The sequence below is a fragment of the Sinohyriopsis cumingii genome, chromosome 13 (genome assembly GCF_028554795.1).
Source record: "Sinohyriopsis cumingii isolate HCF-2022 chromosome 13, ASM2855479v2, whole genome shotgun sequence".
NCBI lineage: Eukaryota > Metazoa > Mollusca > Bivalvia > Unionida > Unionidae > Sinohyriopsis > Sinohyriopsis cumingii.
The window spans coordinates 27,878,746-27,906,622 of record NC_142973.1 but is presented as its reverse complement, the minus strand read 5'-3'; the positions used below and the strand labels follow the sequence as shown (position 1 = coordinate 27,906,622).

The window sequence follows — 27,877 nt, the reverse complement described above, 5'->3', positions numbered from 1 at the left end:
ATATAAAGTGCTGACACTGGTTTATTCTCTGAAAGACTTTTAACTCTTGCAGCTGACATGTTTACAATGGTCTGCATTCTGTGTCAGTAACATGCATGCACAGTGTGAATATATCCTGTCGCATCTTTGTCAGATCTGCTTCATTTACACAATAATTTTCATAAGTGGGATGATTTAATAAGAAACACTGGTGTGTTCTTTCTTGACCTTCTGAAAGTATAGATTTCTTGCATTATTTTAGTTATCTCATATTGTTGATCATTTCAAGAAGAAAAGAAATGTTGATTTAGTATATACTGCAAATTGTATAAAATTTACCTTTAACGGTCCTGATATTTAAACTTTGTTTTAAAAATCCCATCATAATCGGTAAAATTGTTATGTATGGATGCATTCATGCAAGCATGTATGTATGTTAGTCTTGTATATATTTATAACTGAAAGTTTCTTTACACTAAAGTCAGAGAGAGACCTGCAAACCACAAAACATGATTTATATTCACCATGCTCAATGCCATCCATACAATTCAGGTGTCAGTATTACATTTGAATTGTAATACTAATAATAAGACATTACAATCGTACTCACCATAGATTGGCAATGACCACAGATTGGAGATGGTTCATTTCAAGTGCTAACTGGCTAGTTCAGCCTGTATGAATGTCAGTGCACTTGACAGCTTCTCATTCTCTGAGGAAATAGGAATGAAGGAAACATTTTGGGATTTTTGTCATGAAGACTTCACCAGTTTCTCTACACTGTAATGATATAAGTTTAATCTCAAACATAATGAGATGATGATGCGTGGCAGTTTTGACTGTTTTCTACATGCTGCACCCTTGCATCTTTTTCACAGTAAAATTCAAAAAGAGCACATCTATTGGGTGATGTGGGAAACTTCCTGATGATCAAGATTACTTCATGCTTCTTTTGATAAAATTAAAGAATATAGAGTAAATCTAAATAACTGCACAAAGTATTGCACATTGCCATGGAATTTCCCTCAATTTTTGGGTCCAGTGACTCCCAAATCTTGACTTCTGTGCATCCATTGGGCTTGATTTTTCATCATAGAAGGGGATGGGGAGCATAATCTTGGAAAGGTGGGGAAAAAACCGCTTATGGTTATACTTGGTCCTCACTGACATTGACAAACTGCTGTGTAGATTTTTTTGGCTGGAAACAGCTGCAGTTATATGAATTGTGTAAAGATAAATACATATATCAATTTTGATTTTGTCATTTTTACATTGCAAACACTAATATCAATCTGCCAAATCCAGAGGCAAAATAGAGGTCCATGCCACCCCTGACTTTTTATGGTGTTATTGGGAATGATTTTAATTGTCTCAAACTTTTTTAAGACATTGAAAGAAAATACAATATTTTTTGAATCAGTAAAAGAATCTGGTAATTTGGCAACAAATATTAACCTCATTGTTGCATCTGCAGTATAAAAAATTCAAGTCTAAATTATATCGTGCAAGCTCTTTCATCAGAAATTTTATTTGTAAGATTTCATTTGAAGATGCCTGAACGTGGACTAAAACCCGTCTTGTACTGGAGTTAAAATTTGGTCCTTAGATCTCTTGATGAAAGAATCAGAACAATTATAAAGCAATCAATACCCTTTTATTGCCTGGGTGATTTTTGGCAGTCAACAAAAAATTAATTTAAACACGATGTAAATAATTGGAAATATTTGCAATATCATATGTAGCTAATCATTTCTGTTAATGTTAAATATGTTTACATAAAATTTGAACATTTAAACTTTCTTTTTACAGAGTTTTTCCAAAGATGTAAAATGTTTCATCCAACACTGAGTGAATGTGTATGCAATTTAGCTGAGGCAGATGCAAGTGGCAACCTTTCGACAGTTGAAGAACCGTCCAGTGGAACAGAGCAGAAGATTACTGAAGATGACAGCCGAAACACATATGTCATTATAATGAACAAAAATGATACAAAGTCAAAATCAATACCACTTTCAAAACCTACTCATGGCCATCACACTTTACACAGTCGTTCTTTGTCTAGGTGTTCAAAGGTTCAGGTTGATGATCTGCGCATAAACCTGAAGAACATAAGTGACGATGATTATGAGACAGGATTACCTACTCAGCATTCAGAGGATATTAAACTTAACCTGGCAGATATCAATGATGATGACTATGACAGTGGACTTTCAGCCACAGGTGTGTTTCTGAAGAGTGGTGGCCCCTCCCAGAGTTTAAGTAACGATTCAGCAATTGACATGGACATAAGTGATAATAATCCTCGGCCTCATTCAAGCCAATCTCCATTTGTGTTAAAGTTGGCTTCCAGGAGTGGATCATACAATGGAGCTCATCAAAAAAGGATATCTACAACTTCTCAGACTGTTTATCATCTTGTCTCTCCTACTAATGTCGAAAAATCGGTTTCTACTTCCGTTTCTGCTACTGACAATGAAGGGACCAGTTTAGCTGATAGAAAAGTGTATTTTGTCACCTCAGCTAATAGTCAGTCTGTATTCAAGAAGTCAGTCCATGGGAGATCTCTGCCCTCTTTTACACCATGTGGTGCCAAATTTGTTCCAATTAAATCATTGACCTCACCTCGTTACAGACATACTTTCACAACACCTTACACCTCCACACCGGTTAGTGGCCAGCCCTCACCATCTAATCAGGTGTACATAATACCTTCTCCACTAGTAAATCACCCAAATTCTACCTCCAATCCGAGAAGTCCCACCAGTGCATCAGATTCATCATATTCACAAAACCTTACTCCTTCTTATGATACCTCAGGTTACCACAGTGTGACTGGTACACCAGAATTTATGGGTCAAGAGCAGCATATTATTATTGAAAAACTTAAAACTGAACCCATGGACACAGATACCAGTGCTTCCTACAGAAATCCCATTCTCTTCACACCAAATTCAACATCTAGCCAGTGTTATATAATTACTCCACCTGTACCAGTTTCCTCCAACTCGCAAAGCACTATAGTGTCATCTCAGCCCAAATTGCGGACTTCGCCTGTGGCATTCTCTGTTAATTCATCAACACATTTACACAATTCAGGTATGAATGTGGATGACTTGGTAACAATTAGTGTTGATGATTCAAAGACAGGTGATTTCTCTTCAGCTAAAAGTGACATTAGCCATTCAGAACTAAAACCTGTGTGTGGTCCTCGAGCATTTACATTGCGACGTGACATATCAGTCAGCAGTTCACAAGAGAGCATGGAAAGCAACTGTATGTCACAGGAATTCTCAGTCACAAGTTCTCAGGAGTCTTTTAACAGTGAAAAAGAAGAAAATAAAGGTATGTGTTTAACATAATTTCTGGATTAAGATACTTGTTCTCTTATTGGTATTTCTCCTGAAATGAGCCCAGAAGGACATCCATATAAATAGTTTTTCTTATATATAAATATACTAACATTTTTGTTATGTGGAGAGAGAGATTGTCATCAGGCACGGGCTTCATTGCATGAACTTACCATTGTAGAATGATGGATACTTGCCATTATTGTTCATTTAGATTTCTGTCACACGATCTCCATAGACGTTGCAATAGTATGGCATAGCAGTACAGTAAACCTGTCTTGAGACCACTGCTAGGATATACCACCTGTTTCAAGAGACCATTATCTCCATGCACATATTTATTGTATATAGTGTTTTGACCTGATATGAAACTATTATTTTTTGGCAGATAAGGTAGTATTTCAAGACGGGTTCTACTATACATTCCTGTAGTCACAAATTATAGGAATTAAATTGAACTCCGGTCTGCAAAAACAGATTTGTCATTGTGTATGGAGCATCTCTGGGAGTGACCTTTTCATCAGCAGTATTTGGATGGATTGTTATGTGATCACATTGTAATTGCAGAAAATCACATGCTAATGTTTACTTTTTGCCAAACTCCTGAATTGACTGAAGTTAGCCACTACACAGTCATTGAAACCTGCTTGATGTGGCTTTGTTCAAGTCCTGGGTTCCTACTGTAGCTACCACAACAATCTTCCCAATTGATTACATTGGCCAAAACTGAACTTCTCAGTCCTGGGTTTCTACCCTAGCTATAACAACAATCAAACCCAACCTTCCCAGGTGTTGTTTACATTGGCAGAACTGAACTAATTAGGTTGTAGATAACTTATTATTGTTATGTATATTTGATTTAATTTAATTGTCTGTTTAAGTTTTAATTTTTTATATTTCTAATTTCATTACATGTCATATACCAGGAATTTGATATTTTCTAGAAACTTCAGTTTGACCTGAATCTTTTCATAAATACTTAACTATTTTTGAGCAGGTTCCTGGCCTTGACTGAGGGTCAAGTAAACAACTTTTTTAAAATTCGTTTTTAATGTGTGAATGATAATGGTGAAATTGATGCTGCATTGGCCTACATGCCATTAGACTTGTATATACCTTCTAAATCTTTCTAGAATGTGATCACATGCCCCTCATCTGGGGATCTGTTTTGCGTTTCAGGTTAGCTTTGTTTATTAAGATATTTCGTCAGTTTGGGCTTAAAACACTTGATGTCAAGGTGTTCATTTGTTTGTGACCAATCTGGGAATTACATTTTAATGTTTATTCAAATTTTTTGGATTCAAAAGGATTAATTCTTTTTCCTGGAAATATACGAGTGCTCACACAGAATTCTTGGACAAAGCTATCTCCTTAAATTTTATTGGGACATTCAAACACCGGATTATTGTTTGTGAATCACACAGAACTGTAGACACAACACCACAATAATAGCTACAGTATATGTCATCGCCTTCCATCTTGGATTCTTTGTCGGGACTCGAATTTGAATTTATAAGAACATTTCATCATTAGGACTTCTAAAATTTAATTCGTGGATTGTTCTTAGATTATTTTTGGATTTGATTCTTAAAACCTTAAGTTCGTAGTTTTTCATTTTTAAAGTATTTTTCCAGGGAAATAAATTGTTAAATTTTATTAAAAGTTTGTTGTTTTGTCTCTTTCTTTTGTTACTGTTTATTTCAGCCTAAACAAGTAACATAAGATTATGAAAAAAGTCTGGTCTTCAGAAGTTAAAAAGAGCATGCGTCCAGATTTAGCTGTGCTTGAACTATTTTTGGAAAAGCAGGTCTTTAAAATTGCCATATTCATGTGTAAGGAAAGCACCATTTTATTTAAGGAATCAAATTTATTAGCTTTGTTTCCTGATTGACCGTTCTGGTGGCCTAGTGGTTAGAGCATCTTCCCTGGATGCAGGAGTTTGTGGGTTCGAACCTCGTCCGAGTCATACCAAAGACTACTAAAAGAATGGCACTAACAGCTGCCTCGCTAGGCGCTCAGCATTAAGAGACTAGTGTTAGGACTGGGCATCCTGGTGTCAGGATAATGTGACTGAGTGGGACATCATGCTCTACATTTCTGTAGAATGATGCCCCAGTGCTAGACATCACTTTAATTTTTAAACTGCCACACTGCAGACGTTATAGCGATATGACTGGAAAATTGTTAAAGCTACATTAAAAATTTAAATTACACACTTCTGATTGGAACAATTACCTGTAAAATGGCATTCGTTGAGTTTCTACTTAAATTTACTGTATGAATCCAGCAAATATATTGGCTGAAATTTAAGTCTGACTTATAATTGACCAATCAGATATCTTGAGTCTAGAATTAACTTTGAGCCATGAAAATGCATTCTCTACAAGGATATTATAAAACCTCTATCTCCCTAAAGGTATGAATTCATAAAGACGTTTGATTTTTTTAAATTATTTCAGAAGACCTTGATGACTCCTTAACCAATATCCAGTGGTTGAAGGAAGCCCAGTGGAAGGGAAGTGATGCAGTTTCATCCAAACAATCCCATAGTAGCAAGTCGACAAATGTGCCATCCAGCAGTAGCCAGTCTGCAAGTTCTCTCCACTGGCGCTGTCTCAGTTCAGCAGAAATCAAAAGGGTTAATACTGTTGTTGGTTGCAACATTTGGATAGTAATCCCAACATAGAAAAGAAGACCATTGTGTCACTTTTATGCTAAACTGATATTTTTAACTATAATCCATTTAGCAAGTTCCTTGACTGTGGTCTGAACACGAATAAACTGATTGAATAATAGCACCACTGATTTAACCAATAAAGAGTTTAACGTTTTTTCTGAGTTTATCGTGGTGTAAACTGTTGGTTGCCGACTTGCACAGCAAATAACACCTGAAGGACATTATGTAAGCTCTGTGAGTTTGCAACTGACAGATTATATCATGATAAACTCAGAAATAAATGTTAATCTCAATCATTGGTTATGATATTTTGTTTGCATCATTAAAAAACAGAAATCTTAATTGAGCGTTGTAATACATGTTTGGGGTTTTCTGTTACGTAGCTATTTATAGCACTTGTGATTGTCAGGCTTGATCATAATAAGTCATCAATTATCCAATTATTTTTTAAACAAATTGATAGAGTATTCTTTTCCTTTAATGCTTACTTCGTGTCTGCCTTCACTGGCAGTTTTTATCTTATGCTGTACACATGACTCTATTTATAGAAGTGGGTATTCTTAGAAAAGTAGTTCTCCTTACAGTTCATATAGAAATAAACCCAATTCATTTTGATCATTTGGTAACATTCTGACAAATGGAAATGTTACTTTCCTTTACCAGCTACTTGCATTGCAATTATAAAAGGATACATTGACATAAATGACCATACACAATAGTTGTGGACTGTACTAAAGATGTTAATGAGGGCTGTTCAGTAAAAGATTCTTGGGACTCAGGGGAAGGCACTTTCACTGTGGAGTATTCAGCCATAGCTTCTATTTAGGGTGTCCTTTTTGTAATTTTCTCTGGTGCATATTTTATTGTAAATGACTGCATTCCCTGGGTACAGTGTATATTTAAAGGAGACATCCCTGAGCTGTTACCATTACTCATTCTGTTGTAAATGATACCTTTTGAGAACGAGTTAAACCTTTTGAGTCTGAAAATGTCAATAATCGAAATCCTCTTGAAACCGAACATTTTTCTGTTCTAACTGGTTAGGACATGATGCTACATGTTTGCAGTATGAGCCCTAGTGCTAGACTTCACTATAAACTGCCACATTGCTGACATTGTAGTGATATGACTGAAATTTTGTCAAAGCTGTGCTAAAAGTCTAAATCACACACACACATCTTTAGAGAGCCTCTTATTGGTAGGGTGGTGCCATTTTATGTTGACATGTTCTATTTCTAGCATGCAGATTACATAGTCATAGACCTATCATAGGCTCATATGCCATTCTCATTGATGTCAAGATTAAAAATCTTAAGACTACCTGTTAGGCATAGTGGTTTTTATTAAACCTTTTTGGACCATTTCTTGCTGTTCCATTTGATCGGGCCCAGGCCTCATCTTGGTCACCACACTGTGCAAATGCTTTTTAAAAAGATTTTATTATGACTATTTCATTTTTATTTTACTATTTATTACACTTTTGCACTGTGTGAATGCTTTTAAAATTGGGAAGTATTACAGTTTTTATCTTCAATACAGAGGAAATAGTGCAAATTCCTCATGCAAGGAAAATCTTATGAAGTCCAGGTATTGAAGTGGGGATGACTAACAACCAAATCCTTCACATTTTACTTCCTACAGATGCAAAACAACTGCCACAGACACTAATTTCTGTGAGTGACAAAGGAAATTATCTACCCCACAAGTTAACAAGGTGACTATAACTTGTGCGGTTTGAAATCTGTAAATTGCAGATTCTGTGCTATTTTATTTTTTAAATCCCAACAGCATGATCAGTCAATGGCATGTTAGCATAAAAAGAGACATTTCATACTTGATTCCTGTGTACATGTATAATTAAAGTACTTTACAGATCATTTAACTGCCACTTCTGCACAGTTTCTCAGTTGCTTTGTATCTGTTTGGATGTAATACATCTGTTGTGTCATACTGTAATAAGCTGCAGTTACTTCTGATTCGTGGTTGTTTTTCTCTGGACTTGAACAAATAATAACCACCAATCAGAATTATATGTAGCATTTCACTGTGATGTGCTGGAAGTGGAGCCCTAATATTCCCAAGTAGACATAAAGTGAAGCGATAGTAAAACTTCACCTTTCAGTGATCAGTAAAGCACTTAAGTCTCGCATGGAGAACAAATCTGGAATGTTTTTATGTTGACATATCTTGTCAGTGGCTGAACATACTGATGGGATAAGATAATCAGCATGGAATTGGTGAGTGGTTGTGGCACGTTGTTTGTTACTGTCTCAGATGCATTCTCAGTTTAAAGAATAAAAAGGCAACAATTTATCATATTTAATGACTGCTTAGGATTATAGTAACTTACATAGGGTATGCATATTTTTTTATTGATTCTTCACCTCTTGTGTCAGTATGGGTATTGACATGGAATAATATTGATACAGTGCAACCCCGCTATAACATGAATTCGGATATAACACAGTCGTGGCATGGCTCCCAAAATTTCGTATATTCATTCCCACATGGAAATTTTTTTTTCTTTCAAAGTACATGAAATAGTGTATAAAAATTTATTATCATTATGGGGAAGAGATCACATATGAATTTGAATTTAATATGGTCGTTACATGGTTCCTGAACTTTTAAATACATGTATGTGTATATTTCTTGTACCGGGGGAGATTTTTTTTTTAAGTACAAGAAATAGTGTGTAAAATGTTTATTATCATTTTGGGGAAGAGTTCGCATATGAATTTTAATATAATACGATTGTGGCGTAGCTTCTGCAATTTAACAATATCACCAGGTTCTTGAAGTGTTATGCCACAATAATCAATATCGGAAGTGTTACTTATTACTGGGGGGCCCCCGAGTAGCCAAGTGGTCTAAAGCGCTCACCGTTCCGGATCACTGCCATCTCACCTCTGTCTGTGTGGGTTCGAGTCCAAGGCTCGGCTAGTGTGGGTATGTGAGAAAGCCTGCCAGTAGCTTCTCGTGGGTCGGTGGTTCTTCCCTGGGTTTTCAATGGTTCTTCCTCCACCAGTTATACTGGCCACCATGTATAGCCTATCTAGTTCTGAAAAATGGCGTTAAACCCTACTACAACTACAACAACAGCTTGTTTATGGTCTATGAGTAAAGCCAGTAAATTGTCTTTTTGATTGTCTTCAATTAATTCTGTATACAATCGTTGCTAAAACAATAGTCAACATATGTTTCTTCTTTAACTGCATACACAAACAAGCAGCAGACAATGCGGAGGTTGATAAAAGATTCTCACAATTTAATAAACTTCCAAAAAACGAAAACCGCCAACATGTTTGCTGGGCTTGGCGGTGTTATTAGACGCAATCAGTTGACCAGGATATAATGTCCGCTTCATTAGCTGGAAATTGAAAGGGTATGAAATTGTACATGCATTCAGCTTTAACTTTTTTTTATAAAATGACTCATAACCATTGCAGGCCTACTGCACTTAGTTCTTGGGTTTTACTTGGGTATGGTGTTTGTTTTTGAACTCGTTATTAATTGCCTATCCTTAAAAAAAAATATTTTGCCATTATGGAAAAGCCAGTTAACAATCGCTAGTCGTTCTGTGCACTTTGCACAATGATTAGTATAGTAGTTTTCAAATGTTTCTTTCAATATTCACAATATCTGAAGGATAAGTTATATGCATGTTGAAAGCATGTGTTGATTGGTAATTATTCTTGTTGCAGTCGTTCAAACGAATATGCGTACAAGCGTTAATTATTGGAAATTTGCAGTGGATAAATGTACACAGAAACGCATGAGAAAATTTTAGCAGTATGAAATTTGTACAAGCACCGTTCATAGACCCTGGAATGTAATGAACCGTACACGTGCTTCGTCTTTCTTAACCTAATTTGCTGTTAATTTTTCCCATTGAATTCAGAAACATAATGATGTGTGACAAAATTAATGAATAGTTTAAATATGTATTACTTTTTGCAATGGAATTATATATTTCATGGATTAATTTCAAGCCCGGACGATACAATATCAGACAGTAAGTAAATGGTGTTGATACTCTGTTCATGCTATATTATAGATGTTGAATTCAGACACAATGATGGGGGGGGAAAATATTGAATATTGTAAGTCTGTGCAATTTTTCAATGGAATTACATGCATTATAGATGAACTGAACGATATTAAATGGTGTTGATACCCGATTCATCATGTACATTAGACATGAATACATGTAATTGTGCCAATGAGTTGTTCTCTGAAAAAAGTAAAATGCTATATAACCCCGCATTAAGGCGATCCAATTTTTTGGACCCCAGTTATCGCATTATAGTGCGGTTCCACTATATATATCAATTGTTTCACCCCTACTGTTAGATTTGACTTTCATATGTATTTACTTGTCATTTTTCAGTGTAATTAATGAAATTGGTATGCCTATTAAGTTTTTGTGTTCCAGATGGCTATCTACAGTGATTAACTCTCAGACCTTTTGCATTTCCCCTTTACTCTGGGAAACCATATCAGGTTTTTATCATTTCATAGTTATTTCATCAGTAGTTGCCACATGTTAGCATTGTATGATATCACATGAACCATAGAGTACTAAAATGTATTACTGCCATCTCCCATGGGAACTGTCTTTATACTATGTGTCTATTTAAGCATGCCTAATCCTTAGGCTTGTGCACTTTAATTTACCAGACAATACTATAGGAGACAAGTTTTAAAGGGAGAATGAATAATAGAACAAATTTATCAGTTGAGAAAAGTATGACGGTCTTTACAATTCATTCATTTTTTAGAATGCCCACCATAAGGCAATGCATATTATGTTGTGACCTACATCTGTCTTTTTGACCGCTCCAGTGGCCTAGTGGTTAGAGCAAAAATGGTACTAACAGCTGCCTCACTTGGCACTCAGCATTAAGAGGTTAGTGTTAGGACTGGTCAGCCTGGTGTCAGGATAATGTGTCTGGGTGGGACATCATGCTACATGTCTGCGGCATAATGCCCCAGTGCTAGACATCACTATAAACTGTCACGTTGCAGACATCGTAGTGATATGACTGTAAAATTGTTAAAGCTACCTTAAAAATCCAAATCACACACACACATCTGTCTTTTTTCCAATTTGGATTCTGCACCATCTACCATTTCCAAACATTGTAAATATGTCAAGGCCACTGTTACTGAAGGTAGAAAAATGTTTTCTTCAGTAACATTAGTTCTACAAAACAGACTTCAAACTAACTTTGTTGATGGCTTCTACTTGAGATTTATATAAAAAAAGATATTTATTATGGAGTTAACTGCCTGAAGTTAGTCCTACAACTGCAATGTAAGACATCCACCATGAAAGCTTTTATCAACAATACTGCATTTTTTGTTTTGCTAGAGAATAAATACTCCATCAACCAACTTGAGCATTCCTATACTGCCATCACATTTCATCCAACTGATATATGTGGACAGATCTTGAACAGGGGCCCCGAGTGGTCTAAAGCGCTCTTCGTTACGGATCACTGCCATCTCACCTCTGTCTGCGGCGGTTCGAGTCTAGGATTCAGCCAATGTGGGTATGTGAGAAAGCTTGCCAGTAGCTTCTCGTGGGTCGGTGGTTCTTTCCGGCGTTTTCCCGGGTTCTTCCTCCACCATTAATACTGGCCGCCATGTATAGCCTATCGCGTGCTGAACAATGGCGTTAAACCCCACAACAACAACAACAACAAAGATCTTGAACATGTGCCAGTTGATTTGATTCCATTAGGATAAAGACATCAAAATAAGTATATTCTGATTAAAGCCATTAGACTTTATTCTGTGTTAGCATGTGCTGCCAAGTGTCTGAGATATTCTTGAAAATTTGGCCTCAAGTTTCCTGATCAGTTGACTGGAGCAACACGCTAGGCAATACTGTGCTGGAAGACATTGCATCCACTACACTTTAAATATCAGGGTGGATGTCCTTGATTGTAGGACAATGCTATAAGGAAGAAAAAATAGTTTCTCTACCAAACATTAGTTCTATATCACAGTTGTGACAAAATGTTGCAGGTGGCTTGAACTTAGAGAAACGTAGAAGCCTGCTGATTTTGGAGTTAAAGGTTTTGGTAACTCTGGCTTAAAAACAGAAGAAAAATTATGCACAGAAATGTTAGGTTCAGATCATGTAACTTCATCCGTTTGTGGATATTGTCAGAAGCATCTTGAAAAAATACAATTTGAGGAGAAATTTTAAGAAACTTTTACCTACTGCATTTTCCATTTTGAAATAAAATTAGCAGTTTCATTTTAAAATTTGGTGCAATGTTATAATGACAATATCATCATGCAGATTGTTTTTAAAAATAAATTGTTAACAATATTTCAACATTGGCAAATCTAAATCTCTATGTTTCGATTTACAACAGTAAATAAGACAAAGCAAAGATCACACAAAATTGCAAAGATCATATGGCTGTTGTCATTTAGGCTTATACAGCCAGATGATTTGATGTCACATACATGACAGATGTACACTATTTATTGGCTTTATCAAATAAATGTAAAGTTTTTTGGAGCATGTAATAAGAGAATCTTACATTTTTGCTCATTTCTACTGAAATCTATCAAACTTTGTGAGTAATTTTGTTGGAATTAAGCACTCATGTAACATCTTATATGTATCATATTCAAAGAGCAGGAATAAAAATGAGTTTACATTATGTTGATTGCTCCAGATAAAATAACTGATAGAATATAATTTCTTTTACAGATCAGTGAAGAATGTGGGCGTCATAAACGACCCCCTTTCTCATACATGTACCTGATCCAGATGGCCCTGTGCAGTCGTGAGGATAAGAGAATGATGCTGAAGGAGATATGCAAATGGATTGAAGACACCTTTCCTTACTACAAACATTCAAAACCAGGCTGGAAGGTACATTAAATTTTACATCACAATGTGTGGTATGTTTGTCAGTAGTTCCCTATTGGTTGGTGGTTGGTACTGGGTTTTGTTTCTTTCTCATTTCTTCCTCCACAAGTTTTACTGACTGCCATCTATTGCCTATCTTACATGAAGAAATGGTATGAAATCCTGTCCCCCCCCCCCAAAAAAATGTTTGAACAGTCCATTGGTTTGGTTTAAAATATTTGTATCCTACCAGTGGCTCATTGTTCTAAAGCTTATGCTATGCTTGTGGCTACAATACTGTCTAAGCAAAAAAAAATCTTTATTTGGAGTGAGGTTATAATCTATAATTTGGAAAATTTTAATATCTTACCTTCTGATTATGTATATGTGAGTGTATTCAAGATTAAAATTCATTTGGAATACACTATACTTTTGGTCTAGTGATAGAACTTATAGGACAGTTTAAGATTTAATTCACAATAGTGCAAGCTCTTTTTAAATTTTCACTTTTAGAAAAGTTCTTGGATTTTGCTCTTGTCTATTACTTAGTTCAGTACCATCGAGACATAACAATATACACCAAAGTTCAGTGGTAACTTGAAACATTCTGTATGGTGATTAATTTCCAGATTCTTGTGTTGCGGATAAAACATTGCCATAACTATTCATACATAGCTCACTGAAATGCATAAAATTATACACATTGCACCTTTATAGTCGGTATATGAACTAAACCCTTCTTTCCAACCGAATCAACACAGACATTGAGTACATCTATTGTTAGAGGATTTTATCGTAATGTAACCACTCACTTTATGTCGCTTCATTACAACAATCCACAGATATGATTGCAAATTTATGGTTTTATTTTTTGTCTACTTGCTTGTAGTAATTTTTAGCATTGATTAAATAGTATTTGTTTTGATGCTTTTTCCTGCATTTTCATGAATACGAGTCCAGTCAGAAAACAACCTTGAACTTATAGTGCTTCCTTCATAATTGCATTTTAAAGCTAAATCTTCAATAACATAATACCTAGGCTTTGCTTTCTATAAATTGTATATATTTCTGAATATATTTGTCAATGGTTTACGAGCACAGACACTCCAATAAACTGGTACTTCCCAGACATAGCGATGTCCACTATTATTTTTCTGTTACTGGTTCACTTATAGTTTCAAACTAATTTTATGATGAAATAGTGTACAAGAAGCAGATAAAATATCCAGTCACTGATTCTGTTCTTAAAACACAAATTGCTATTTACATATTGTTAAAGTTTCTAAACACCAGTTTGTATGTTTCTGTCATCAAAGGATAACATGCAAGAAATCAACAACCACCTTTTCAGAACTAATGTTGAATGATATCCTTTAGAACAGTTATTGTAGAAAGTTTTAAACATTCTAAAATTGTATAATATAGTAGAACCTGTCTTGAAAGACCACCTCTTTTGCCAAAAATTTATGGTCTCTCAAGACAGGTGGTCTCTCATAACAGGTAACAATGCTATATAATAAATAATTTGTGCATGGAGAGTGGTCTCTCAAGATAGGTGGTCTCACATAGCAGTGGTCTTTCAGTGCAGGTTTTGTTATCAGATAAGAAATAATATATTTGAAATTATTTTTTATTAATTTAATTTGATCAATAAAAAATTGAAAGGAAAAGCCATATTGTGGAATGTCCATTTTTAAATTGCACGGTACTTTTGATAATTTAGTGGTTTTGTGGGTTATTTTTCAATACATTATTAAACATTTATTTTGACATTCTCGGGCCTGAGGTAATATTGTTGACATAATAAGATGACCGGGGGGAGGGCAGAAAAACAAATCAAATTTTGCATACAAGTGAAATTTGTCTTAAGGGATGATCTGTTGTCACTAAGTAGGATATACTCTTTTAGAATATAAAGTGGAGAATTTTGATTATACGATGGCAAAAACATTTTGAAATACACTTGTATATTGACAACTTGATTTGTGTTACCTTTGTAATACGATCCATAATGGGTTAAATACTGTACATGTATATGAAAAGTTCATGTCACATGTTTGGAAATGTATGTATCAGTCACATCGCATGAGAAAGCACATATATATAAAAATGGTTTGTACTTGTTTGATCTATATCCCATTGTCAACAAACATGTAACTAAACAATTCACTATGATAATTCATTGTTGCCAGTTGTTGGTGGCTATATTGTTGTTTTTGTCCTATACGTACTTGAAGTGGCCTAGATTTTGGTAAGTGTCACAAGATGAAGCCGGGTTGGGACTGGATTAGTGAAGACACTCAAAGCAACTGCATTTATAAGATGTTTATTTATAAACGCAAATTAAATATTAACAAATCTGACACCATTATAAACAAAAAAGATAAGGAAAATTATAAAGTTCCTAACATGGAACTATCAACAGTTAACTCAACGAAAAAAACTCAAACGTGAATTTAACAAATGGAATTTCAAACAGACGTGAATTAAGTCCTATCACCGATCAACAAAATAAAAGTATATGATCTACACCCCAAGATAAATAAAGTCTTCAATGTATCGTTCATACAGCGATATTGAAATGCATGTAAATTTGAATGTATCATTCATATAACGATATTGAAATGCAGGTAAATTTGCTCAGATAGCAAAAGTGAAAATAACAACATGGAACACAATATATATAACTATCGTGGCGCCCATTTGATGTTCAAGATGTAACTCCTGTTCCACTCGCTCTAGTCAATGGCCAGAGAAGCACCCACGCATGGTTCGCCCCTCTCAGTCTGTTGAAGGATCCCTCAAGAGCCTTCACATCAATCATAGACCCGATGGTCGCGAAGTCCTGGTCCCTCGCTTCGACATGTCACAAGAAACCACACAGAGTTCTGTGACTCCACATCAAACCATGTATAAAGCAGCTAAACCATGTAGTATATATGACACAGTTAAGTACTTCAGCATTGATATATGTTGCGCATGTGCGCACATGAATTCATTACCTATTACATTATTCGTTCAATGCATGCAGCGTATACTTAAATTCAATTTGTCTGTTCAGTTACAACAAATAGCTAACTCGAACCAGACTATAGTATTTCTAATATGGCGTTGTATAACCATAGTATTGACTTGTAGAATTTAGAATAAATTCTAAAACATCTAAAGTATGAAACAATTCTGTCATATAAAACGAATAGTAATAAAGAATACTTAAATTTCATTACCTCTACAGCTGGAGATTTGCTCCCATAAAGAGGTAAGTTTTCTGACAAGACTCGTAATGTAATTTGGTTATAGAGAATTTGCTCTATATGTATACAAGCTGTGGCAGATATGCACAGCTAGGTACTTAGGTTTTCCCGCTGCAGGCAATTCGCACATGCAGCATGGTCTGAGTTTCGCTCAGTATTTCGAAATAACTAGAGCCAAAAAAATAAACCACCTTCGGGTGACGCTGTACGTGGCAACAAAACCCCCGAGTACATTTTTGACAACATATACATATTGATATAACTCATACACAATTCCGTGACAGTAAGTCTGACAGAACAAACATAATCATCTTGCTGAGGCTACTTATATGGAAATTAAAACCTTTCAACAAGTGAAAATTATTGTATTTAGTTTCAAGAGATTTAATTTGAATTTTATGCTGCCATTGGTAACCATCTTAAGCATAAAATAAAGAAAAAGAAACTTCAGTTGAAGAATACATTTATTTCAATCACTGATCACATTTGGAAAATGCAACACTCAAACAGAATCTGTTGCTTTTAAGTTTGTTGCTGACTTCATTTGATAGTGCATTGTTTTTATTGAAGATCATAACCGTCTTGATTTAATGGAGGGTACATACATTATTGAAAATGCTGCAAAAGGCCAACTTTATGGATCCGACAAACACCCTTTTGTTACTGAGACACCAACACTAAAAGCCTTGTGGCAACATCAAATAATTGTTGAACAAACAGTTATGATTTTTCTCCATTTTAAAGTGGAATTTTGCTTTTCTCCTGACTTGAATCAGATTTTTCTTGATATAGTCCATTTTTTATATCATCTCCGATCTGGTTTTTAAAAAACGGTCTGTCTGCTCCCATTCCGCAATGACCCTTGTAAATTATTTGTTCCATATATTAGTTAGCACACTACTCTCTTAAAGAGTATTCTGATTGGTCAAAAGTTTAAATTATCCATTGCATTTTCGTGTAATGGAAACTGCAATGGAAAGAAGAAGCATGCTTGCAAAATATGGTGTCTCGAGTTGTTGAGAGAGACCATGAAATGAAAACTTTAGATAAAGGTTTAAAAAACATATGGGAATGGCTGCTGCGAAACGTTAATGGCAATTTAGTTGGTCAGTTTATAAACAAAAACTGAACGCTAGAGGACTGGCATTTTGTGACCTCTGCTCTACGGTAATCATGGCTGGAATGGTTTGGAACAGCACCTACAAAAGAAGCTGCATACGGAAAAATTGAAGCTCAGAAGGCGTCTGGAAAAGTGCACTTAATTACCATTAAAAGAAGGATTTCGTGCATGAGAGAACAGATGTTGCCCTCTGTCAGAATATGTACACTGCATGTTGCCAATACAAGCACCAGTTTGAAAGGAAAAAGGCTCTCACTGAGAAGGCTAAAGAAATCTTTACCAAAGCTGCAAAAAGAGCTTGACTGGCATATGAACAGGTTGTGTCCATTGGAGAAAAAGACGAGTGAATATATGGGATTATTTGTATATAATTGATGTACTGGTGTTTATTTTACAGATCTGTTATGAAAAGAGAGAAGTATAATATATTTGCTGCAAAAATTGAGAAAATATTGCGACTTAATTACGATGTGAACACTGACATGCACATGAAATAACTTAAGCATCAATAGTATTGGAGAACAAATTCATGTGACTATATTGTGAAATTATTGAAGTAAAGTTGAACACTTTTGGTAAGTTTATTAGTTTTTCAGATGATTATTTTTTGGTTTATTTTATGATCATAAGTTGTACCAGGAGCAGTTTTTTATGAGTGTAAAATGCATTTTTGGTTGGGGGCCTTCAGCATCCTGGGCCCGCAGATCAGGGGCACTGCATCTCGAGACCCCGTTGGGGGTGGACCCCTAAACCCCCCTTAACATTTTTTCAGCTTTTCTTATGGAAGACCAAAATCATGTCTGAACAAAGTACAAGATGTAACTGGCAGTGTGTCAACATAAATTATTCGGAAACAGGATTTGTTCAAGTCCTGACCCTGGGCTTCTGTTGACTTGCATTTCTTTTGTATCTCAATATCAACATAGGCATGACAAATTTAACATCAATGTCATTTGTCATTTTAGTGGTTACTGTTGGACCCGTACAAGTTTTGTTTCAGCACAAAAATGTTATGTTTATATTTCAAAGAAAATTTTATACCATGCAAGTTGATATAGATGAGGTCTCACCTAGATTTGATTGTCAGTGTTCTCTTTTGAGTGTCTTATTTACAGATGTATCTTAACTTTTCTACCTTATCACCATCATTATCAGTTTCCTTCCTTTCCAACTTATAATGAAATGCATATGTCAATATTCCTAAAATTTGCTTTCTGGGATTTGTGCTTGGACATAAGTTTCTTGCTCAAACAGTTTCAAGAATACGGGACCAGGATGTAGAGATTTCATCACATTTATGTGCTTGTTTTTCTTCATGTGCAGGTTTTCATACCTGTCTTCATCTTTTTTGTACCAAAGCACAGATTTATAACAAGTTACAGACTAGCTGAATTATAAAAATGTGGTAATGACTAGATATACAAAATAACAAATGTGTAAGGCCTGTCATTCAACTTGGTTACCTTTCTCAATGTCTCTTTATTTCAGAATTCCATTCGTCACAATCTGTCCCTGTATAACATATTTGTAAGAGAGTCAGCTCGTCATGGGTCATACTGGACCTTGAAGCCAGACTGCATTCCCAAAGCCAAGTATCATAGAGATTCCAGTCATGGAAAAGGTATTTAAAAAAGGAGGTCTGGGGTTGTTGTGAAAATTGTTAAAATGAATGAAAGGCTGTTGACTTAATGATCTACATATCAAGTCTCCTGTCAGGATTTTAATATCAGCAATGCTTTACCTGTTGCTTTTGTGTTGTATCATTAAATGTCGTTGAAAGCCATTGAGAAATGATGACCTTGAAAGTCTTTGTTATTTCACCTAAGTCTTTAAAAGTCCTGGAATTTTAGAGATTTTGCTTAAAAAAAGCAATATGATGGAAAATGTTACCTTTTAAGTACTGTTTGATTTTCCATCATATGCTAGCAATTCCATTGTTATCATAATCCACAGGAAATAATTTGATAACACATGCACACTCTTTCACTTCAGCTAAGTTTAATTGACACATTGGGTTCTGGACAAAGCATTGTGTTGTAGCTTGAACTATGCATCAAGGAGTTTTACAAATGCATGTTTAAAATGCGGGCTACCAGAAACCCAATTGGCTGAATTCCAGTGCTGTTCTTTTTAGATGACAATTTTGTTTGGCAAATACTGGCTGATGATAGTGATGATGGCAATTTGTTTTTAAACCTGTGAAGTGTGTCAGACTATTTGAGCAAGAAAATTGTTAAAAGTGAGAATTTTAGCTGATGTGCCTTGTCTGAAATAGTTTTCAGAACTGGAAGATGCATTGCCAACAGCCGAGTGGTCTAAAGCGCTCTTCGTTACGGATCACTGCCATCTCACCTCTGTCTGCGGCGGTTCGAGTCTAAGATTCAGCCAATGTGGGCATGTGAGAAAGCTTGCCAGTAGCTTCTCGTGGGTCGGTGGTTCTTTCCGGGGTTTTCCGGGTTCTTCCTCCACCATTAATACTGGCCGCCATGTATAGCCTATCGTGCTGAAAAATGGCGTTAAACCCCACAACAACAACAACATTGCCAACATGGCTGAAGTAGCACACATGGTGATATAATTTTGAAGGCATGAAAATATGTTTTACTGCAAAATGTATGTCAACTTCTTTACCAAATTTGGCACACTTATAACAGAAACTAGATAAGTAATTTTAGTAGACTTGATCACCAGCTTAATATGTATAAACTTCTGGACTGTTCATTTGGCGATTATTACTGCCAACCTATGGACTTACAACACATATTGTGAATGAAAATAGCAATGCTTGTGAGTTTTATTTTTTAAAAACCTTTGCAGTGAACTAGGAGATAATAGATATGTGATTTTTTAAGTTTTAGTAAAATTAATCAGTTTTTTTAAAAATCCAGACTGATTATACTTTTTCTGATAAATTTCTAGCAGTCTTTTATGTTTTTTAAAATCTGAATATTTTTTTCCGTGTTATAATTCAGTTCAGAAAGAAATTAACAAAACACCAAGACACTGTACACCAAAGTTGACAGTGCACACGGGAAAAAATTGTGGTTTCGTTACCTTTTTGTGCATTTTGTTGCTGCTTCAAGTATTGTCTTGCACAGTTTTCTGCAAAATTTAAATACCTCTCTGGTGGCCTAGTGGTTAGAGCATCTGCCTTGGATGTGGGAGGTTGTGGGTTTGATCCCCGGCCAAGTCATACCAAAGAATGGTACTAACAGCTGCCTCGCATGGTGCTCAGCATTAAGAGGTTAGTGTTAGGACTGGTCAGCCTGGTGTCAGGATAATGTGACTGGGTGGGACATCATGCTACATGTCTGCAGCATGATGCCCCAGTGCTAGACATCACTATAAACTGCTACACTGCAGACATCATAGCGATATGACTGAATATTTTTTAAAGCTATGTTTAAAAAAAATCCAAATCATACACACACACTTACACAAAATTTAAATTCTTAGAAATAGGAAAATGTATGGACACTAAATTTTACCAGTAAGTAAAAATAATTTCAAATGGAGCTGGTTAGAACAAAAAGATAATAAGTAGTTTTTCCAGAATATATTTTATTTTTTAGGCTGTTTCCATCCCTGAATGATTACAGCCTGCTGTAAATTGGCTCTGCAAATTTTCTGTTGCTGAAAAACTGTTATCATCTTGGCATACTGAACAAATTCACTCTCCAATATATTCTTTGTGTCTTTGATAAAAGTAGTCTATGATTTTGAACCTGTGCAAATTTTATGAATTCTGAATTTCTCATTAAATTCTTATGTTATGGGCAATTAGTCATCTTCACTAGCCAAGGTTCTGATAACCCGATCTACACCTTGGCAAATCAAACAGATATATTGGTGCTTTGTCCTAGCAACATCTATTGGATTACATGTGTTGCATCCATAACTATGTTTTGCCAACTAACCAGTAGTTTATGCATTGTACATCGGCCGAAAACGGTGGAGGCAATTTACCTAAAAGGGATACTTTGCAAGTTTAACATTGAAAGTATGACCGTGTATCAGAGGGAGGCCATTACAGGTGTATTTGAGTGAAAGGTATTTGTACAAACATTAACTGGCAGTGGAAAATTGTATATTTATCAGTCTATTCAAGTTGTGTGCTCCTCTTGACTCAATCATATAGGAACAGTGTTCAAATTTAAATAAATTAATTTTGATTGGATGCAGTGGCTTGCTGCTGCATCCAAATTCACAAACCCAAAGCATAGAAATGTCTTTTTGGTCCGCCAAGGTGTAGATAGGGTTATCAAAACCTTGGCTAGCATAGATGGAAATTAGTGAAAAGGTACAGTTGTTTCATATTTTCAGTGTAATAACCCTTACATGGGGATATGTGTTCAACTTGGAGTTGAGCAAGAAAATACCAATTTGATTTTGGATTGCTTGGACACTTTACCATGTAAAAATATGAAATTGTTAAAAAGTTAAATCCTCCAGCATTTCATTAGAAAATATCCTTACGAAGTATCATCTTTTTTGTTGTATTTACAGAACAAAGCCAATCGTTGCCTTCATTTTCGACCCAACCTCGTCATATGGTTCCAGTCATGTTTAGTTCCCTTCACACATCAACCTCTATATTGCAACCACACCAAGCCAATATCATCTACCAAAACCACTGCCAGGTGACCAGCACTACTGGAAGAAAGAAAGGTAGGTAGCATTGGATAATAATAGGGATTGTACATCTTCTTCTTTAAAAACATTTGTTACAGAACGTTGAAACATTTCAGCCCAAATGTTTAAAGTCTTTTCTGCATGTTTCAGCAAATAATTGCACATAGGAAGCAGGCCTGCCAACCCTCATGATTTTGGCATGAATTTCACGACTCATGATAGTGATTCACAGATTCATGCCGCATGCAAATAAATAATTAATTCCACAATTCTCAATTGCTTAAATCAGGAATAAAATAAAATCTTTTATCCCATTTGCTCGTCAAAAATGGTCATTGAGGCAAATAAGTTCCCTATATTGGTAGTTGCGTTGTTAGTAGAACTATATCTAGTTGTTAGTTTTCCCTGTAGCAAGCATTGTAAAGTATATAATCTATACTTATAACAGAAGTTTTACAAATATTTGTGAAGAAAACTGGGGCCCAATTGTTTTTTATAGTGGCAGATGTACATAGCAGCTGTAACTTTTTAAAATACTAACTGAAGGCAGATTTTTTGAGTGTTTGAATTTTTGAGATGTTGAAAGATTAGCATATATCATAATTTGCTTGAGTTCATATTTTTCTGCACATGTGCCAACATCAGTAACTGTTTACCGTTTAATGTTTCATTCTGTGCATTAATACCATTTAATAATTAAGCTACAGTACAGTTAAAATGCTTTCACTTGCAAGGAAAAGGATATGTATTCCACAAAAAGTGAAGTATAGATTGGAGTACACCTGAACTTGGTCTTGGATTCAGCTATCAAAGAATGATATACATTATGCTTTTCACACAGTAGTGTGCCATGAATTTTAGAATTGGGAATGTGCACAGAGGCTCATATTGTTGCTTAACTATATACCTGTACTATATAATAATATTTTTATATAGTACATGTATGACAGATAAATTGTAAGCAATGATATGATCCCCTGTGGACATGTGGCAGAGTTGTGTGATAAAGCTCACTCCTAGCAAAAAGCACATAAATATTTGGAAAATTTAGAGCACCAACAGCAGATTACAACTCTGGAGAACTTTAAGTCACCTTCTCAAGTCCTCCAAGTTACCAGTGCTGAAACATTGTGAGTTTTTTTGTTGAACATAACTTGCCTTTCTCAGTTGAAGATCAGCAACAGTGACAGTGATAAAGTATTTCCTGTTGTGAGGAAAAATATGACAAACTTTAATGTCTCCTTAGCTGAAAATTTGCAACAATTTTAGTCACCAAGATGAACCAACAGGCATGAAGCCAGAATTGTTTTGAAAACAAATTAACTATACCCCAATTCATGAACACTTCTACAACATCTTATCATGACAAATAGCATAAAGTTTGTGGATATCAGTAAATCTGGCTGCAAATAAATTTGTACATGTAATTAGTGTAAATGTGTTTTAGTTTTAGTTTGGGATTTTCATATAATGCAGTACTGACCTTCAAAGTGGATGGAACTAGCGATACTTGGTTGCACCTGTATGAAAACTCAGGCTTCTGCATGTATGCCAGTAAAAATGTTGGGGCTGGTGGAAGTTTGCTTGTAGGTAGTCCTTCAGACTAGTGCAAGCAATTAAAAAAAAGTTGAAAAAGCAAACAAACATTTGAGAAAAGCGGATACAACCCAGTCATTTGCAACAACAACTGGACAAATAAAAAAAATTCTAACTAACCTATGTTTCCCATTGCCTGAGTCCGCTCTCTTCCATATTATGCATTCGACGTTTGCACATAAATGTGAAGGTTCCGCATGATTGCATGACATCTAGGCAGTTTTGGGGTGACCTATTCTGAGATTTTGGCCAAACACTAAGAACACATTTTTATATATTCTTGTTCCTGACATACAAAAATGGTACTAACAGCTTGGCGCTCAGCATTAGTGTTAGGTTAGTGTTAGTGTTAGGACTGGTCAGCCTGGTGTCAGGATAATGTGACTGGGTGGGACATCATGCTACATGTCTGCGGCATGATGCCCCAGTGCTAGACATCATTATAAGCTGTCACACTACAGACATCATAGCGATATGACTTTAAAAAATTGTTAAAGCTGTGTTAAAAATCCAAATCACACACACACACTTGTTCCAGAAAGTGCTAACCCTAACAACTCAAGTTGATCTTGGAACAAAAAATGTTCAGCTATCTTTGTACTTGTCTACTCCGGTAAAGTCAGGTGAATGCTGACACCATACTATCACGTGATCAAAACATATGGCCTCATATGGAGAAATCTAGTTAATCTAACCATGGCACATTTATTCCTTTAATATTCTGTTTGTTAGTGGAACAATGTGAACTTTACTAATACTTTCGATTTAAACTATAGCAGTCATTATCTTGTGTTCAAGCTTAACCACCAATTCAGTTATATAATTATTAAAAATTTTTTTTACTAGCGGGCGAAGATGAAGGATAAAGGTACACACAACAATATTTTGTTAATATTGCACATTTTACACAGCGTCATATCAAAAACTCCTTCTCCAGTCTATTCCTTGATCAATTTTACATCAGAATTGATATGAGGTGATGTATAACAGCCTAAATATTGTTAAGTTTCTCAAGAATGTCAGCGACAATTTAAAAACTCAGCATTTAAAAAGAAGAAATCGTCTTTTCTTAGATTTCTAGAAACTCTTTATGGCCAATATAATAATTTTTTAAAATTTCACTGTTAAAGCATAACTGTAGAAACTTATTTACATTAGTGGACAATGGATATTTAAGAGTTTGACTATTCCATGTACTGCATCTTGAGTAAGCACCAGTTTACATACCTTCCAGACTTGAATAATCCCTTAAACTTCAAACTTTTGATAAGAATATTTTTAATATATTGTGACTGTCCAAAAATCTAGTCCTTTAATCCAGGGTTCCCACGCTATCAGGATAAAGTCAGGAGAAATGATAATTTTTTTTCCCGACCATGAAAAGTCTTTGAATTTTGCAAATATTGATGAAAGTCATGAAAAATTTGGGAATTTTCCTCCACACTGTGACACCTGAAACAATTATGTAATTGAGTCGTAACTGAACTGATCGTGAGTTAAATTTATCGAGTTCTGACCAGAATATTAGGAGGTTGCAGTATGGATCATTTGGTTGCTTGCCATAAATATATTTGTTGAGACAATCCAAACGCTCAATGGATTAGGTTCATCTTTTTGTTTCACAGACAGCTCAATATCCATATTTTTTTTCTTTCTATGGAAGGTATGAAAACCAGTCTAGCATCACAAGAGGCCAACATGGTGGCGTTAAAGCATAGCCGCTTAGTGGATGGGCTAGCAAACTTAAACGTTGTTAAATCGAGTTATACCTGCATGAAATCAATATGAAAATTATTTATTTTCTCAGAAATCGCGAGAGTATTAAAATCGTTATGTCTTTAATCTGCTGAAAGACGATGAAACTAATGGTTGATGAAATTTGAGCTGGTACTAGCGATTTCGATAGCATTTTGCATGAGCACACAGAATCTCATAACCATCATTTCAAATATTGTAGAAAAAATATTAAATGTAGAAAAAATATGAAATGAAAGTCATATACTGGTTGTAATAAATATATAAAAAAAACGAAAGAGCACAAAATTCTCTATATTTATTCCGAGACCAACTTTGGAATTTTGTTGTATCACATGACTACCACAGTGACGTGCTCTCTCATGTAGGGAGCATACGAAGCAAGGAACCAGACTACTCTGCTTGATGAATCAGACAGGCCAAGTATCTTGTAGTTCTTGAAATAAATATGTTGAGAATTATATGTTCTTTCTGGTTTTTACAAAAGGCATCAGACTTTCCTTTAATATAATTGAAATTTTGTACAACAACATTAAAAATGAGTTTGTTGTTGATATCACTTGACTATTGGACTTCCGATGTTGTTGTTTGAGATTTGTGAAGTAATGTGACTATTAACGCAAATGGCAAGTACCGGGTCAGGTTTCATCTGTGCTGAGTTTCGTTTAGTCTGTCAGCGGATTAAAGACATAACAATTATAATACTTGCTATTTTTGAGAAAATAAGTAATTTTCCTGTCGATTTCATGCAGATATAAGTCGATATAACCTAGCTTAAATGTGAAAAATGGGGTTGGAATATTCGGCGGAAACCCGGATTAGAATTTTTTAAAATCTCAGCTGAACTTTGGTTCGAAACTATTACACAGTGACATGTAGCTTGACGCATTGGTTTCGGATCTTAAATGGAACGCAGGAGAAATGGGAAATTATTGTCCCTTTTATTATATATTAAGAAACGATAAGAGCACTTGTACCAGTGCAGGTTTGGGGACTGGTTTATTGAACTACAAGAAGACAAGTTGATTTTAACAGAAAATTCAGTCCTTGTTTGTACAACAATATATAATTTTGAAGGTCTTTTGTCAAAATTTAAATCAACCCTTTTGTAAATGTCTTTAAATGATGGAATTTTTAACCAAATCATCTTAAGGAGTTTAGGTTGGTTGAAAAGTCTTGTTTGAGATTTTATTGGCACAGATAATTTCAGGGTTAAACTTTTTTCGTAACAAGATAAGATTCTAAAACTTTGCATTTATTTTTTTTTTTTATACTGTGATAGGAAATGTTTACTTTGTATAACAGGCACACATTTTGCTCTGGAATTCTTTGGAATTGAAGGTTTGAAACAAAACAAAATAATTTATGCTCATTATGTTGTTTCCATGTAGCAACATGATGTAGGTCAGCAAAGTAAAGTTAGAATTTGTATTCTGTACATTGAAATGGCTTTAAATACCAATTTATGGGAATATAGTCCAAAAAAATTTGTTTGACTCATTTTGTGGTTTTGTACATGATCATCTTTTCTGACGTATATATTTTGGAGAGTCTTGAAAGAGAAACATCTTCATATTTGGAAAATGCATGTTTTATAATCCAAAATGTTCTTTAATTCCATTCAGTAATGGTCATATGTTAACCTTGAAAAAATTAATTTCATCCTGGAAAAGACCTGGAAATTTATATTTAGAAAAGCATGGGAACCATGTTAATCAAATAGTTGCTTGAGATTTTCAGATTCAAGTTATTTTGTCTTTTGTTTGAAACCAATTGATTGGCATTTTCATCTACTACCCCTTGTTTTGACCCCCAAAATATATATTTCTTATTATCTAATGAATTAAGTCTTCAATACCACATTCTTTTATTTCAGTCTCAATAAATGAAACATAGTTTCTTTTCACTGATGTTTAGAAAGTAACAAACTTCATACACCATATTGGCACATACTACAACTCTCTTGAAGACTGCACAGTGCAAGAAACACTGCACAGAGACAGTAAGATGATCTGGAAGGAGCACTGTACTGGAAACAACACTGGTTGAATTATGCAGTGAGGGAGGGGTTGGGCACCCCTCCCTTCTGTACCTGTCTAGCTGGAATACTTTTGCCTACATTTTGTTTAACTCTGCATACATGTATATATATTCTGTATGTCTTGAGGCTGCTCTGGTGGTCTATGTGGTTGATTGTCCACCTCAGATGCAGGAGGTTGTGTGTTTGAACCCTGGCTGAGTCATACCAAAGACTTATAAATATGGTAGTGGCAGCTGCCTCGCTTGGCGCTCAGCATTAAGAGGTTAGTGTTAGGACTGGTCAGCCTGGTGTCAGGATAATGTGACTGGGTGAGACATGATGCTTCATGTCTGTAGCATGATGCCCCAGTGCTGGACATCACTGTAAACTGCCACACTGCAGACATCGTAGCGATATGATCAAATTTTTTTAAAGCAATGTTAAAAATCCAAATCATACACACTATAAGTCATGAATAATAACAAAAGACAAATTTCATGATAGCTTGTTTGAATGGAAGGACTATGCTGATTATTCACCTGAATTGGACTTTGAAAAAGTTGATGGTAAGAGGGTGTGAAGAAGAATGAATTTTTAGGGATAGTTAACACAATGTTCATTAA

General features: G+C 35.2%; 1 protein-coding gene across 2 annotated transcripts in view; it reads left to right on the top strand.

Moving 5' to 3' along the window:
• Positions 1-27,877, top strand: part of LOC149785099 (uncharacterized) — a 40,999-nt gene that overhangs the window by 4,497 nt on the left and 8,625 nt on the right. For both annotated transcript variants that reach the window (XM_089978862.1, XM_089978861.1), the window contains exons 2-6: positions 1,789-3,321; positions 5,786-5,964; positions 12,737-12,901; positions 18,740-18,872; positions 21,758-21,919. In XM_089978862.1, the coding sequence (XP_089834988.1) occupies positions 1,809-3,321; positions 5,786-5,964; positions 12,737-12,901; positions 18,740-18,872; positions 21,758-21,919 (2,152 nt within the window). In that variant the 5' untranslated portion in view covers positions 1,789-1,808. The remainder of the gene's footprint in view (positions 1-1,788; positions 3,322-5,785; positions 5,965-12,736; positions 12,902-18,739; positions 18,873-21,757; positions 21,920-27,877) is intronic.